At 37.8% G+C, this 14414-nt stretch overlaps 3 protein-coding genes across 5 annotated transcripts; 2 read left to right on the top strand and 1 right to left on the bottom strand.

Annotated features, from left to right (window-relative positions):
- Window positions 1-951: 951 nt before the first annotated feature.
- Window positions 952-2930, bottom strand: LOC110225749. Its single transcript, XM_021015716.1, has 4 exons — window positions 2702-2930; window positions 1525-2238; window positions 1303-1430; window positions 952-1212 (listed from the first exon to the last, which is right to left on the bottom strand). The coding sequence occupies exons 1-4, from the start codon at window positions 2928-2930 to the stop codon at window positions 952-954; spliced, it is 1332 nt and encodes a 443-aa protein (XP_020871375.1).
- A 1671-nt stretch (window positions 2931-4601) lies between these two features.
- LOC110228101 lies at window positions 4602-6117 on the top strand. The gene has a single exon (XM_021024266.1). It carries the CDS (start codon window positions 4961-4963, stop codon window positions 6101-6103), a length of 1143 nt encoding a protein of 380 aa, XP_020879925.1. The 5' UTR covers window positions 4602-4960; the 3' UTR covers window positions 6104-6117.
- Window positions 6118-10957: 4840 nt separating this feature from the next.
- LOC9299922 (tRNA-dihydrouridine(20/20a) synthase) lies at window positions 10958-14110 on the top strand. Of its 3 annotated transcripts, none has more exons than XM_021015909.1 (12): window positions 10958-11069; window positions 11594-11670; window positions 11768-11894; window positions 11994-12121; window positions 12230-12402; window positions 12595-12712; window positions 12834-12915; window positions 13007-13068; window positions 13187-13259; window positions 13363-13446; window positions 13527-13607; window positions 13691-14110. In XM_021015909.1, exons 2-12 carry the CDS (start codon window positions 11633-11635, stop codon window positions 13889-13891), a joined length of 1167 nt encoding a protein of 388 aa, XP_020871568.1. In that variant the 5' UTR covers window positions 10958-11069; window positions 11594-11632; the 3' UTR covers window positions 13892-14110. The 3 variants fall into 3 exon arrangements, with proteins under 3 accessions (XP_020871568.1, XP_002865587.1, XP_020871569.1); XM_002865541.2 differs by lacking the exon at window positions 10958-11069 and adding an exon at window positions 11234-11329 and having other exon boundaries at window positions 13691-13918; XM_021015910.1 differs by lacking the exon at window positions 10958-11069 and having other exon boundaries at window positions 11773-11894.
- The last annotated feature ends 304 nt before the right edge of the window (window positions 14111-14414 follow it).

The following is a 14414-nucleotide window of genomic DNA, read 5'->3' as shown; positions in this document are numbered from 1 at the left end:
AACCCTTCCTCTCCCACTCATGCGGTTCAGATTCGAGGCGATGGATCTCTCTTTTTATCTTCCTTATCCGCTCGTTAAGAGCACGACGCCTCCTTCCGATTCTTTGTCTCTTATCACATAAGGCTTTATGTCTCCCAACGATCTGTTTGAGTAAACATTTTGTCAACTGTCTGAAAGAGAATATACAGTTTTCTGAAAAGACTAAAAATTAGAAAAGGAACCTTATCCAGGAAGTCGTAATATTTGACCCTTTCTTTCCCCGTTCGGGAATGAAAAAACGTAGGGTGAATGACTCCCTTTGGAGAGAATCCGTCTTCGGATTCAAACAATGGGTCCCCGTTCGAAGTTGTTATTCTTGAGCTTGACCTGAAGGAGGATAGCGGCATATTTCAGTTTTGTTTCTTGCAGTAAACTGTGAGAATTTTTCAGAATCCTTTTAAGGAAGAAAGGTGTTCGGACTCTTTTCTAAAAAAAAAAAAAACATAACGGGCCTGCTAGAGCAGACTTCGAGTCCAATTAACGCGTGGCCCATTATCCCCAAAGCCATTTTCAGGCTATAATCGAAGCCATTGCCTGGTCATTTTTATGGCAAGATTCTCATGAATTATAAAAATCTTATCCCGCGATAAAGAAAAACTTAAGCCGAGCTCCATCCTCGCTTCCGAGAGACCGGGGAAAAATACTTGTTAAGATTTTTTCTTTAAAAAAGGCAAGTGAGCCTGATCAGCTCATCTCTCACAATTCATAATGGTGGGGTAGGACTTGCAAACCACTTTAGTCCAGACCTCTTCGTCTTTGGTAAACTTCGTAATAGATTGAATAAGTTGCCTACCGAAGCCCCCTCATCTCTTCTCGAGCGTAATGTTTGGCTTCAGCGATATCGCGAGCCCTATTCCTAATTAAAAGTTCGGCCTTTTGGTTCGTTTCTTCGAACAAAGCCGTAGCCTCTTCTTACTCAGTCTTCAAGCGAAGAGCATTAGACCTCGCAAAATCTCTTTCAGCATTCGCAATTCTGATGCGTTGCTCGTTAGCTGCCAGAGTCTTCTTCATATTCTCAAAAGACGACTCGAGGGCTTTCGCCTTCTCGAGTCGCTCAGACTGATTGACTAATTTAAGTTCATCAACCTCCTTATTAGCCTCTGCGGTCTCTCTCATCGCTTGGTGAAGAAGGTTCTCATAATGGAAGATCATTCCATTAGTCTCCATAAACGCCTTCAGAGTAAAAAAAAAATGTCATTCAGACAAAAAGTTTTTTACTTAAGAAAAAGGGGTTGTCATAACCAAAATCTAAAAGATCCGAACCTGGGATAGGTAGTAGGCTCGATTGATGTACATCTGACAAATTTCCGGCCTCCAAACCGAAAAAGGGGGAAGGGATGCCCCTCCCCTGGTTTGAAAACTTCGGAAGATGTCTCCAATCTCTTCTCCGCCTACAAACAAAGGAGAATAGTAGATTAATAAAATAGCTGCAATCTGTAGCAAGTCTTGCTAAGGCTCGCGTTCTAAAAAAAAAAAAAAACTTACTAGTTTCAGAAATCGAAGCGGGTAAAGGGTTTTGAGTGCTAACACTCAATCCTTGAGACGAGGGAACCTCCGGTCTCGGCTCGTCGATTTCTTCTGGAATTACTCTGTCTCCCGGAAGAGGGAGCTCAGAGTCTAAAGGTTCTGAAGAGGGGAAAACAGAATGCAAAGGGCTAGGGGCTCGTAACGGAGAACTTAATCTAACGGTTTTGAGTTTCTCGTTTGATAAAGTATCTGAGTCTGGAGCCTTCCTCTTTGTGTAAGGAGAAGAAGTTACATCTCTCTCTCTCTCTCTCTCTTGTGCGGAAGGGCAAATAGCGGTGGCAACTGGAGGGTTGTTAGGAATCTCGGCTCCATGAGTATCCACCGCAATTGACAAAGCCGCTTCTAAGGAACCGTCATCAACCAAGAGGGTCTTCCTGTGGAAGTTACCAACCCTGGAGATTGCATCTATCCGCTTCTTTTTCCCGATTTCGGATAATTGATCCTTAAGAACCTTAGTCTCGACAAGCATTTTTCTCTTATCCCGAGCATTCAGGCTCGAGGCGTCTTTTTCTTCAGAAGGAGGATTGAGAGGGTGAGTTTGACCATCTTTGATAGCGAGCCCCGTTTTATGAATACGTTGAAGGGTGAAGGAATTCCAATTTGTTTCACCCTCGGAAACGATTCGAAAGAAAGATAAGAAATCAACAGTTGGACGAGGAATAATCTGGTTCCCTGAAATAAAATGTTGAGTTAAGAATTCTATGTCTTTCACACAAAAACAGTGAAAGATAATAAAGGATGATTCTAACCAAGTTTAGACGACCAATTTGGGAGAAGAAGACTAGAAAGCCCTTGGACGGAATGAGGATTAACTCAGAAAAAGAACCAGTATTTTTTCCAAGGCCCATCATTCAGGGGCATTCCGTCGATGAGGTTTCGGTCAAAAATAGGATTTATGGAAAAAATACACGCTGCTGTAGACTCACGGGCTCGAAATAGCCCTAGGAGTTCGCTAGTGGTGAGAGAAAACCCTGCCTCTGCTGAGACGGTCAGGGTGCTCAGGACGTACCAGAGAAAGTTGGGAGCCATTTGGGGAAAAGCGATCCCTAGATGGAGGAGGTACAAAAGGAGAAATTCCGATATGGGAAAAATAAACCGCAACCTTTGAAATAGACTTTGTACGCACAACAGTAACCTTCTCGTACTATTTCCTGAGACTCGTTGGGTCTAGGATGAGAGAATTCTATTTCTTGAGGAATGTTACAAAGGCGACGAAGAGCGCTAAGGGAAGCATGGGTCGATTGAGACCTGAAATGCGGACCGAATTTATCTCCCCTTTGGGTAAAGACTTCGTTCCCTCTGGGAACAGGGATTCCTCGACTGTCGTCTTCGTTGTTTGAGACGTAGACGGCTGGGGAAGTCATTTTTCACTAAGAGATTTTTCTTTCTCTGGTTTGGTAAAAGCTTTAGAGGTGAATGTACGCTGTAAAAGCCGTCGTTCCATTTAACCATATTTAGCGGAAAACTGCCTCGAGAATATTGGGAAGTGGGACAGTTTTCCCCACAGTATTAATATAAAATTAAGAAATTAATGATGACGGTTGTCAGGGATATCAAATCACTTGAGTATCCGAGATCGGCGTAATAGCGTAAAACATGGAGAAATTCCAGAATGTTAAAGATTTCGATTCATTAATTACTGTTTACTTAAATCTTCCAAGCCGAGCACTCAGCTCGCAAGACTTTGGGGGCTAAATGTTGGGGTCGGATCCCACACATTTTTGGTAGGATCCACTTGGATCTGTCCACGTCATTATTACATAATAATCCTCTTGGAATTAAAGATATTTTATTATAAAAATCGAGTTTAACTAGACGGGAGTTCGGTTCAGTCTAGGAGAAGAGCTCGATCCTTGCCAGTATGGAGTTCGTTCTTATTAGACAGTTCGCATAGAAGAAGGCCGAAGCGAGGAGAATATTGTTCGAGGCTCGCGGTAGCGTCAAAGCGCGGGAGTTCGGAGTCAGCAAGAAAGAATTCGAAAGATCCACGCGAAGCCCAAGATAGTTCAAATTCAAGCCGTTTCGGTCAAATTGTAACCTACATGATTAATGCGGATCAATGCGATTATGAGCAGTAAATGACCGCATTGATCATGTTTTCTCTATAAAAACAACCTCAAACGCATGTGTTTGGGAGGACGAATCTTTTTACTGATTACTTCTAAGCAATACAATATACTTTCTCTCTTTATTACTTTCGCAAGGCATTTTGTATTTCGTTCTTGTCAAATTTCTTTACTTATTTTCTTGGTTAATTTCCCTTTCGAATTCTCATATTTATTTTCTGATTTTACAAGAGTTTTTCTCCACTGAAATACATAAAGACAATCGAGTGTGAATCCTACATCCACAATTGTGATATTAATTATCGCTGCAAGTCTCATCTTTTCCAAATAATTGAATTGTCTTGTAATTATCTTAACTTAAAATGATAATTTGGTATTTGTCCTACCCATACCCCACATTGAAAAGAGTTAGGAGGGGTTATTGGTTCATGGATTTATAAGGAATTAGAAATCCAAACAAAAATCATTTGTTATTCAATCATTAATTTTAAAATCCTAATTAAAATTATGTGTTATTGGTTCTATTATTTATAAATATTAGTTAAAATCATATGTTATTCGTTTAGTCATTTGTTTTTGGATTTGAGAATCCAAATTATGTTTTAAATGGATTTGAATAGAATTGAAAGAGAAAAATCGAAGGATTCAAATACATGGGTAAACACATGTTATTTCAAAATCTATATATCTTGATTTCATAATTAATAGAGATTTTCAAATCTTATATGGATTTACAAACCAATAACACCCTCTTAGTTTCCAAAGAAATCTGACACAAGGTTAGTTTCTTAATTTTAGTGTAGAATTTGGCTATTTGCTAATATTACCCTAAAAAAATCACGAAAAAAATTTAAATATTTTTTAAATAACATGAATTTACATAAATTTCAGCAGACATTTAGAAATCGGTAACTAAATAAGATACGGTATAACACCGGTGCGCGACCGACTTCTTTTCTCTCCGTTCTCTTTCATAGCAGGTGACTTTCAGAGATATTTTCCGTCGTCAATTTCATCGCCGTCCCGATTTCATTTGGGCTTTAGAACTTCTCTCTCAGTTGGGTTTCTCTCTGAGCAGAGCTTTCTCCGGAAGATTTCAACGTTTTCTGTCCAGTTTTGGGAATTTCTTCTGCTGTAATTTCATCAGATTTCGGAGTGCTTTTATTCTGAAGGTTTCTCTTTTTGGATCTACTGGTCTGAATCTCAATTAATCCTAGTTTTTCTTCTCTTTGAACCAATTTCAAAGCTAGCAATCATTTTCACAAGGTGAAAGTTCACAGTGCTTCAAAGGATTCTCTGGTGATTACGAGTTTGCTGCGCATCTCTTAATGGATACGGTAATGGATCTGAACAAAGCGATTCAAGAGATGTCAATTGCAGATGATAAACCTCTGGTTCTTCCAAATCAAGCTAAGTTTTGTTCTACGGAGAAGAATCACTGCAGTATCATGGGAAGATTTCTGAATCCTAGTAATCAAAGGATGTCTAATTGGATCTTAGACATGCCCAGAATTTGGAGATTAAATAACAGGGTTCGTGGAGTGGCTTTATCTCAAGAAATATTTCAATTTATTTTCAAATCAGAAGATGACTTAGTTGAAATCTTAAAGACAGGAGTTTGGACTCAAGATGACTGGTGCGTGGTAATGGAAAAATGGATTGAAAAGCCTCCGGTGGACTACTTGATGTTTCTTCCAACTTGGATCCGTCTTCGTAATATTCCAGTCAATTATTACATGGAGGAAACAATTAAGGAGATTGCAAAATGTGCTGGAGAGGTGTTACAGGTTCTCTTTGATTCTGAAAAATCTCAAGCTCAAGATTATGTTCGAGTGAATGTTTTACTTGATGTTCGCAATCCCCTGAGAAACTCAAAAGAACTGCAGCTTCCTGATGGGGAGATAGTTCTCATAAGTTTTGATTATGAAAGGATACGAAAAAGCTGCTTCCAATGTCAAAGATTAATTCATGAGAAGAATATGTGTCCGTTTCACAAAATAGAAGAGAAAAATCATTCTTCTTCCTTACCAACCATCACTGAAAAGAACAAAGGTTTATTGCTTCCTACTAGTGAGCAACCTCAACCATCCCAAGCTTTACCTAAATTGCTAGCTGATGCCATGAAAGAAGCAACTCCTTCAAAGCAGTTAGTCTCACAAGGAAATAAAGATCTTGCGATATTTCCAGGTTTCTCTGCATCTGATTTTTATAAAGACTTCAATGAAGGTTTTTCTGAAGCAGGCTCCTCCGGTTTGAGTATGAGACAAAAAAATCTGAGAAAGAGGAAACCTTCTGTTCAAAACTCCATGACTGATTTAGCAGAAGAAGCACATGTTAGTAACTCTACTCATCACATTCAGTTTGATAAAGTTTTCAAGAGGAAATCTCAGATTTCAGAAAGTCAAGCTTCAAAATGCTTAAAGACAGATCAAACTACAGTGGTTCCTGATGAACCACCGATGTATCAGTAGGGCATCTTAAGCTGGAATTGTCAAGGGTTGAGGAATCCCTGGACAATTCGTAATCTTAAGGAAATGAAAAAGGATCATTTCCCAGATATCTTATTCCTCATGGAAACAAAAAAATTCTGATGCTTTTGTTTTGAAAGTTTTTAAATGGCTAGGTTATGATAAATTTCACACAGTGGAACCAGAAGGTATGAGTGGAGGATTGGCAATTTTTTGGAAAGAACAGTTGGATGTGAAATTTATTTCTGCAGATAAGAACCTTTTGGACATGCAAATTTCTCAAGGAAAAAAAAGCTGGTATGTCTCTTGTGTCTATGGAAATCCAGTTGTGACTTTGAGGTCTTTGCTTTGGGAAAGAATTAACATGTTGGGTGTGAACAGAAAAGAGGCTTGGTGTATGATAGGAGATTTTAATGATATGTTGTCTAATAAAGATAAGTTAGGTGGTCCTTTGAAATTGCTCTCTTCTTTTAGACCGTTTAAAGACATGTTAAATACTTGCGGTTTACATGAATTGGGTAGTACTGGAAATAGTTTTACTTGGGGAGGAAAAAGGAATTATCAGTGGATCCAATGCAAGCTTGATAGATGTTTTGGCAACTCTGCTTGGTTTTCAATGTTCCCCAATTCTCATCAATGGTTTCTTGAAAAGCCTGGTTCAGATCATAGGCCAGTTTTAGTCAAATTCATTAAAGATCAAGAGCTTTTTCGTGGTCAATTCCGCTTTGATAAAAGAATGGCAGACAACCCTTTACTTCGGAATGCTATTCACAGTTCCTGGAACAGTGAAATATCCAAGGGTAAGCATTCCTCTATTTTTAGCATTGCTGAATGCAGAAGAGTTATTCATGAGTGGAAGAAGTCCACAAATTACAATGCAAAGAGTAGAATTCAGAGATTAAGGAAAGAGTTAGATATGCAGTTGAGCCTCAAATTTCCTTGTTGGGACAAAATCAAAGTGATTAAAGAGCAGTTGAGTGTGGCTTTTCATGAAGAGGAAATCTTTTGGAGACAAAAGAGCAGTGAAAAATGGTTACTAGATGGAGACAAAAACACAAGTTATTTTCATGCAACAGTTAAATAAAAAAGAATCAGAAATGCTTTGAATGTCTTATTGGATGAAAATGGAATAGAGCATACTTTGAATATAGAAAAAGGTCAGATAGCTTCTGCCTTCTTTGAGAAACTCTTCAAGTCATCGTCTCCTTGTAGTGTAAATGCTCTTTTAGCAGGTTTTCAGCCTCGAGTTTCAGCTTCAATGAATTCAGCCTTGATCAAAGAGGTAACTGAGCAAGAGATCTACAAGGCAGTGTTCTCTATTGATAGTGAAAGTGCTCAAGGCCCGAATGGTTTCACAGCACTCTTCTTTCAAAAATATTGGACAGTGGTTAAAGATCAAGTTATTTCAGAGGTGACTGGTTTTTTTAAAACAGGGGTCATTCCTGAAGAATGGGATCACACACATCTTTGTTTAATCCCAAAGATTCCAAATCCTAACAAAATGACAGATGTTAGACCCATAAGCCTTTGTTCAGTCTTGTATAAGATTGTTTCAAAAATTATCTCTGCCAGACTCAAAGTCTTCCTTCCTCTCATTGCTTCACCAACGCAATCAGCTTATGTGGAGGAAAGGTTAGTCTCCGATAACATCCTAATTGCTCATGAAATCTTGCATAGCTTGAGAACTAATGAAAAGATGTCTACAGACTTTATGGCCTTTAAGACAGACATGTCTAAAGCTTTTGATAGAGTAGAATGGAGCTTTCTGGAAGGAATTCTTATTGCCTTAGGATTTGATAAAAAATGGATTTCTTGGATCATGGGCTGTGTAACTTCAGTTACATACTCTGTTTTAATTAATGGGCAACCCTATGGTTTTATTAAGCCTGAACGTGGTATTAGACAAGGGGATCCTCTATCCCCTTTTCTATTTGTACTTTGTACAGAGGCTTTGATTCATCTTTTAAATCAGGCCAAACAAGAGGGTAAAGTTGTAGGAATCCAATTCAACAATGCTGGGCCTTCTATCAATCATCTTCTCTTTGCAGATGATACACTTCTAATGTGTAAAGCTTCTAAAGAGGAATGCGAAGAAATCTTGCTATGTCTAGCTAAATATGAGAAGTTATCCGGACAGGTGATTAACTTAGACAAGTCTGCTATCACCTTTGGTGCAAATGTGCAATCAGATATCAAGAAGTGGATCCAATTAAAATCTGGAATCAAGGTTGAAGGTGGCACAGGGAAATATTTAGGATTACCAGAATGCCTAAGTGGATCTAAGCAGCAATTGTTGGGTTTTATTAAAGATAAGTTACAAGCCAGAATGACAGGTTGGTTTGCAAATTATCTATCACAAGGAGGAAAAGAAATTTTATTGAAATCAATTGCAATGGCCTTACCAGTCTACGCAATGACATGCTTCAAACTTCCAATCAGTCTCTGTAAAAGCCTGACAAGTATTATGATGAATTCTGGTGGAACAATCTTCAAGATAAAAAGAAAATTCACTGGTTAAGCTGGCAAAAACTTGCTATGCCTAAGTTCTTAGGCGGCCTTGGTTTTAGAGATCTTCAGTGTTTTAATCAGGCGTTACTGGCAAAGCAGGCTTGGAGGTTACTCAATGAATCAGAAAGTCTTTTTGCACAAATCTTCAAAAGTAGGTACTTCCTAAATTCTGACTTTCTAAATGCTTCTTTTGGAACAAAACCGTCTTATGCTTGGCGTAGTATTCTCCATGGTAGAAGTTTACTGAAAGATGGCTTGAAAAGAGTGATTGGTAATGGTGAAAAGACAAATGTGTGGATTGATAAATGGGTATTTGATGGCAAATCAAGAAGAGCTTTAGCTCTGAATTCTCTGATGAATATCAATTTGAAAGTTCAACATCTTATTGATCCAATCACTAGAAATTGGCATTGGAACAGATTGAAAGAGTTGTTTCCACAGGAAGAGGTTGAGTTAATTTCAAGACAGAGACCTTTAGTGTCTACTGCAGACTCTTTTTGTTGGGCTCACACAAGAAATGGACTATATACTGTGAAATCTGGATATGATTTGTGTAGCAGGTCAACACACAACAAGCTCTTCAAGGAAGCAGAAGCAAGACCATCTTTAAGCCCTCTCTTTGAAAAAATATGGAATATCAAAACGGCGCCAAAAATCAAAAATTTTATTTGGAAAGCTTTGAGAGGAGCTCTCGCAGTAGAAGACATGCTTAATTCTAGAGGTATTCTTGCTAAGGATGGTTGCTTATTCTGTGAACAGAGCATTGAAACAGTTAACCACATACTATTTCAGTGTCCACTAGCCAGACAAGTCTGGGCTCTGTCTAATGTGCCTTATCCTGTTCATGGTTTTCGAGATTCAATATATTCCAACTTGAATCACTTGGTGCAGATTTCCCAAACCAAAACAATTCCTCAAGATATCAGATATGTCAATCCTTGGATTCTGTGGATTCTATGGAAAAATAGAAACAAAATGCTTTTTGAAGGAGAGAGGGATTGGACCACTAAAATAGTGGATAAAGCATTTGAAGATGGTCACCAATGGTGGATTGTTCAAAATAATGGGATTCAAATGCCTGGAGCTCAAGATTTTTTGGAACAAAGATGGATTGCACCTCAAATTGGTGAGCTTAAATGTAACATTGGCTTTGCATGGTCCAGGAAAAAAGAATTATCAGGAGCTGCTTGGGTGGTTAGAGATTCTTCTGGTAAAGTGTTACTTCACAGTCGGAGAGCTTATACTCATGTACATTCTTTATTTGAAGCAAAACTTAAAAGCTGGGAATGGGCTCTAGATAGTATGAATTGGCACAATCTGCAGAATGTGACGTTTGCTGCTTCTTGTTTTGAAATCATTCAAGCTCTTAACAAACCAAAGGATTGGCCAGCTATCATAGGTCACATAACTGAGTTGTTGAGTTTTACAAATGATAAACCAAACTGGTTTGTTATCATGGAACAACCAAGAGCTAACAGAGGTGCTTATGAGATAGCAAATAGTGTCTTAACAGGTTTTAGAATGCAATCATATGTTGCCAGAGGGCATCCTCAATGGTTGAGTAAGCTATTTGAGACTGAAAGTCTTCAAAATAGAGATCATGTCTCTTGATGACAACGAGCTTTTACCTTTAGTAAAAGTTTTCTTTTTGTCCTCTTTGACCATTCTGGAGAAGGAGCAGTTGAGTAGCTTGAACGATGAGCTCCACGGATTATTGAAGAATTAGAGACTGCTATTCCATACTTTCAGACTAAAATTTGGAATGTGTGAATCCCTATGCAATGCCAATTCCTCAATATAATTCAAGCAAGAAGAAGTCTTCTAAGGGATCTAACTGCACTCCAAGTCTTGACACTGAAGTCAATTCACCAATCTCCTCAAAGTTTGAAGTAGGAGAATGTTCCAAACGCAAAAGAGACAAGAAGGATGGAGGATTTCAGATACCTCCAAAGAAACGTTAATTCACTCTGTCAAGAAATTTTTGGTAAGTTTGGAAAGATCAACAGAAGGAATTTTTGGCTCCTGCAGTGTCTTCTTGCAGGATAAAGACTGTTGACTAGGACAAAGTTTAGTTTTTAGTTAATATATCGTTCTTCAACTCTAAATCAGTTTAAAGACTCTCTTTTGTTCTTTTAAGTTTAAGTTTAATAGGGATTATCAATCTTCATGTGATGATCCAAAGTGTGTTCTTAGAATCAGACCTTAGTTATGTTGTGGATGTTTCCACTGTAATATATTTTTGTAAGGCTTGTGATGGTTTAATAATACGACTTGTGACAAAAAAAAAAAAAAAGATACGGTATGATTTTAATTAATTTTTTCCAAACAAAAAAAAAAAACAAATCCAATAAACCCACTAAAAGACCAATCGCGACCACAAAAACTTTAAAATCCAATTTCGCCTTCTCTCTCGCGTGCTCGTCACCGCCGGTCGTCGCCGCTCTCCTCCTCCACTACCACCGTGAGTTCTCTTTCGATGCTTTATTAGCCATTCCTCTTCTTCTCGTCTGGTCTTCGTTAGATACTCCTCAACATCATCGCTAGACCCAGCCGAATCAAAAGACATTGTGCTAAAATTATGCTTAATTCATGATCGGTTCTTTGGTTTCTCTCATTTTTACAGGATTTTTCCAAATTCTTTATACTTGTGTGATGGTGTTCTTGGGGTTTCTCTGTTATCAATGGAGTTCAAAAAACTTAGATTCAAAATTCGCTTTTTAGGTCTGGAATTGATGATTTCTAGTTTGACATTATACTTTGTGATTGTTTGAGTTAGATAAACCTGTTGAAACGTTATCTTGAATTATGTAATGTTTTGATACAAACGCTCTTTGATTGGAATCGATCCATAAGAATGAACCTGAGACTCATTTAGTGGCAAGCTCATATACGAGTGAGACTGAGTGAGAGATTATAGGCAATAGCTGTTTCTGAATATTGTTCGTTTGTTTTGTTATGAAGCTAATGTTTACATTCTTTGTGTAGTTCATTATCTGGTCCTGGAGTCTACGGTGATACGAAGCCATGACAGTTTCAGACGCTTATAGTCCTCCTCTGTTCAGGTGTGTGCTTAATGTTTCTGCTTTTCTGTTTTTGATAATTATGTTCATCGATAGCGAATGATGTTCAGCTTCCTCTCGTTTTTTTATTCGTATTCAGTATAGCCCCGATGATGGGATGGACAGACAATCACTACAGGACCCTTGCACGTCTTATAACAAAACACGCATGGCTCTACACAGAAATGTTAGCAGCTGAAACCATTGTCTATCAAGAAGATAACCTGGTAATCAATGAATAAGGGTTCCTTCTTTTTTATCTTTTTCTTGTTGAGTTCTTGAGTTTATGACAAATTGATTTATGTGTTTACTCTTGTACTGCTCAGGACAGCTTTTTGGCATACTCTCCAGACCAGCATCCCATTGTTCTTCAAATTGGTGGAAGAAACTTGGAAAATTTGGCTAAAGCAACCAGGCTTGCTAATGCTTACGGCTATGATGAAATTAATTTCAAGTATGAGTGTCTCTTTCTAAGTTTCCTTTCCGCTGAGTTATCATAACAACTGGTACCATTTCCATTCCTTTAAGTTCTTGTATACTGACATGCTGGTTCGTTCTGTAGCTGTGGATGTCCGAGCCCAAAAGTAAGTGGACGAGGTTGTTTTGGTGCTCTTCTTATGCTTGACCCGAAGTTTGTTGGTGAGGCTATGTCTGTCATTGCTTCCAATACCAATGCAGCTGTCACTGTTAAATGTCGAATAGGTGTTGATGATCATGATTCATATAATGAGCTTTGTAAGTTTCACCTTCCACCTATCTTCAAATTATATCTATACTAAATGGAGATTGATGTTACTCTGCGCTCACACATGCCCAGACATTCTTGTGTTTAGTTTTTAACAACGGCAAATAACAACTTTTGCAGAGTTCATTTATCGCATATCCTATCAACCTCCCTTACCTTTTCAATTCTTTATTTTTCTTCAGGTGATTTCATCCATATTGTTTCTTCATTATCTCCTACTAAGCATTTCATCATACATTCGCGAAAAGCATTACTGTCTGGACTTAGCCCATCAGATAACCGTCGAATTCCGCCCTTAAAGTGTGTGCAGGATGGCTTCCATTTCTCTTATGGTCTTCTACTTGGAAGATAATTGCTTTTACACTGCTTGTTTCCATACATCTCTCCAATTTTCATCTGCCCTTCTGCTTCTCAAATGCAGATACGAGTTTTTCTTTGCCCTTTTACGTGATTTCCCGGACTTGAAGTTCACAATAAATGGAGGCATAAACTCTGTGGTTGAGGTGAGCTTACTGAAACTGATCTTTATTTTGATTCCAAAGTTGCGACTTGTGTTTAAAAGGCCAGATCTACACTTCTTGCATTCAACTGTAGGCAGATGCCGCATTAAGATCTGGAGCTCATGGCGTTATGCTTGGGCGTGCTGTATATTACAAGTATGTGAAAGCCTTTTGCTGTGTATTCTAAATTACTGTTAAATATCATATGAGAGTTTTGTTCTATTTTATTTATAATCTTTTGACTGACTTATGGAAATCTTTGCTGGCTATGTAGTCCCTGGCACACTTTGGGCCACGTCGATACTGTAATTTATGGATCTCCAAGCAGTGGAATTACAAGGCGACAGGTTTTGAAGAAGATTAATTTTCTGAAATAGAATCTTCAACAATTTTAACTAACATCTGATTTGAAATATGTGATTTGATTTGTTGTCTCTTACTGATTTTTAGGTTCTTGAAAAATATCAAGTCTATGGGGAGTCGGTTCTCGGGAAATATGGAAAAGGCCGACCAAATCTTCGAGATATAGTGAGGGTAATGGTCTATCTAAGTCTCGATTTATTGTTATTTTCCGATGATACAAGCGTTATAACAGGAGCAAAACCTTGCTACAGCCATTGATCAATTTGTTCCACTCGGAGTCTGGAAATGGCCAGTGGAAACGTAGAACCGATGCTGCTCTCTTGCATTGCACCGTTAGTGAATTCACTGACACTCTTTTTTTTTACTTGCTATCAAACTCTTGTCACTGTGTTAATTCACCTCTTATGTTGTGCAGACCTTAAAATCGTTCTTGGACGAAGTGTTACCAGCAATACCCGACTTTGTCCTTGATTCATTTGCTTTCAAAGAGGCGACTGGACGTGAAGATCTATTTGCGGATGTACGACGTTTGTTGCCTCCTCCTTATGGAAAAGAATCATCCAAAGCATTGGAAAGGATGCCAACAAGACCTGTGATTCTTGATGAGGAGGAATGACAAATCTAGTTTTTCGTAGACAGTACTCAACAACTTATTCTTCTTGACTCGTCCTCTATACCCATTTATCGTTTGGTTTCAAAGGTGAAGTAAACCTTGAAATCCAGGGACACAATTTCTGTATTGTTTTTGTAATCTCTTTCTCTTTAGATTGGGCAGCTAAGAAAAGTGTTTCATTAAAATTAGTGTGCAGTTTACAAAATGTAGTCAGTTTAAAAAGGTGGAGTAATTATCATTTTTAATTTTCTTAAAAAAATTTGCAAGCTTAACTAAAAAAATAGAAAAATATTTGTTTTTATTTTAAAAAATGCAGCATTTTAGTTATTTTTAAATAGATTTATTATGCATAGTGCATAATATACTAATTATCAAATCATCTAATATAAATGTTGTCCTATTTATAAAATTATATAATGTCTTAGTTATCATAAGTTATGATATTCATAAATGTTTATATGTTGTATTATTGAAATTTACACTTTATAATTTCAATGTGGGTAAGATGAAAACAAAATTTGACAAT

Source organism: Arabidopsis lyrata (assembly GCF_000004255.2).
Source record: "Arabidopsis lyrata subsp. lyrata unplaced genomic scaffold ARALYscaffold_8, whole genome shotgun sequence".
Taxonomy (NCBI): domain Eukaryota; kingdom Viridiplantae; phylum Streptophyta; class Magnoliopsida; order Brassicales; family Brassicaceae; genus Arabidopsis; species Arabidopsis lyrata.
Note: the sequence above shows the minus strand (reverse complement) of the source record. Positions and strands in the feature narration are given on the sequence as shown.

Bases quoted from the DNA above. Each gene is read 5' to 3' on its own strand.
- LOC110225749 (XM_021015716.1), bottom strand. From the start codon at position 2,930: ATGACTTCCCCAGCCGTCTACGTCTCAAACAACGAAGACGACAGTCGA. The intron at 2,239-2,701 runs GTTACTGTTGTG...ATTTTATTTCAG, and splicing joins TCAGGAAATAGTACGAGAAG to GGAACCAGATTATTCCTCGT. The intron at 1,431-1,524 runs GTAAGTTTTTTT...CTTTGTTTGTAG, and splicing joins CGCTTCGATTTCTGAAACTA to GCGGAGAAGAGATTGGAGAC.
- LOC110228101 (XM_021024266.1), top strand. From the start codon at position 4,961: ATGGATACGGTAATGGATCTGAACAAAGCGATTCAAGAGATGTCAATT.
- LOC9299922 (XM_021015909.1), top strand. From the start codon at position 11,633: ATGACAGTTTCAGACGCTTATAGTCCTCCTCTGTTCAG. The intron at 12,916-13,006 runs GTGAGCTTACTG...ATTCAACTGTAG, and splicing joins GCATAAACTCTGTGGTTGAG to GCAGATGCCGCATTAAGATC. The intron at 13,069-13,186 runs GTATGTGAAAGC...CTGGCTATGTAG, and splicing joins GGGCGTGCTGTATATTACAA to TCCCTGGCACACTTTGGGCC.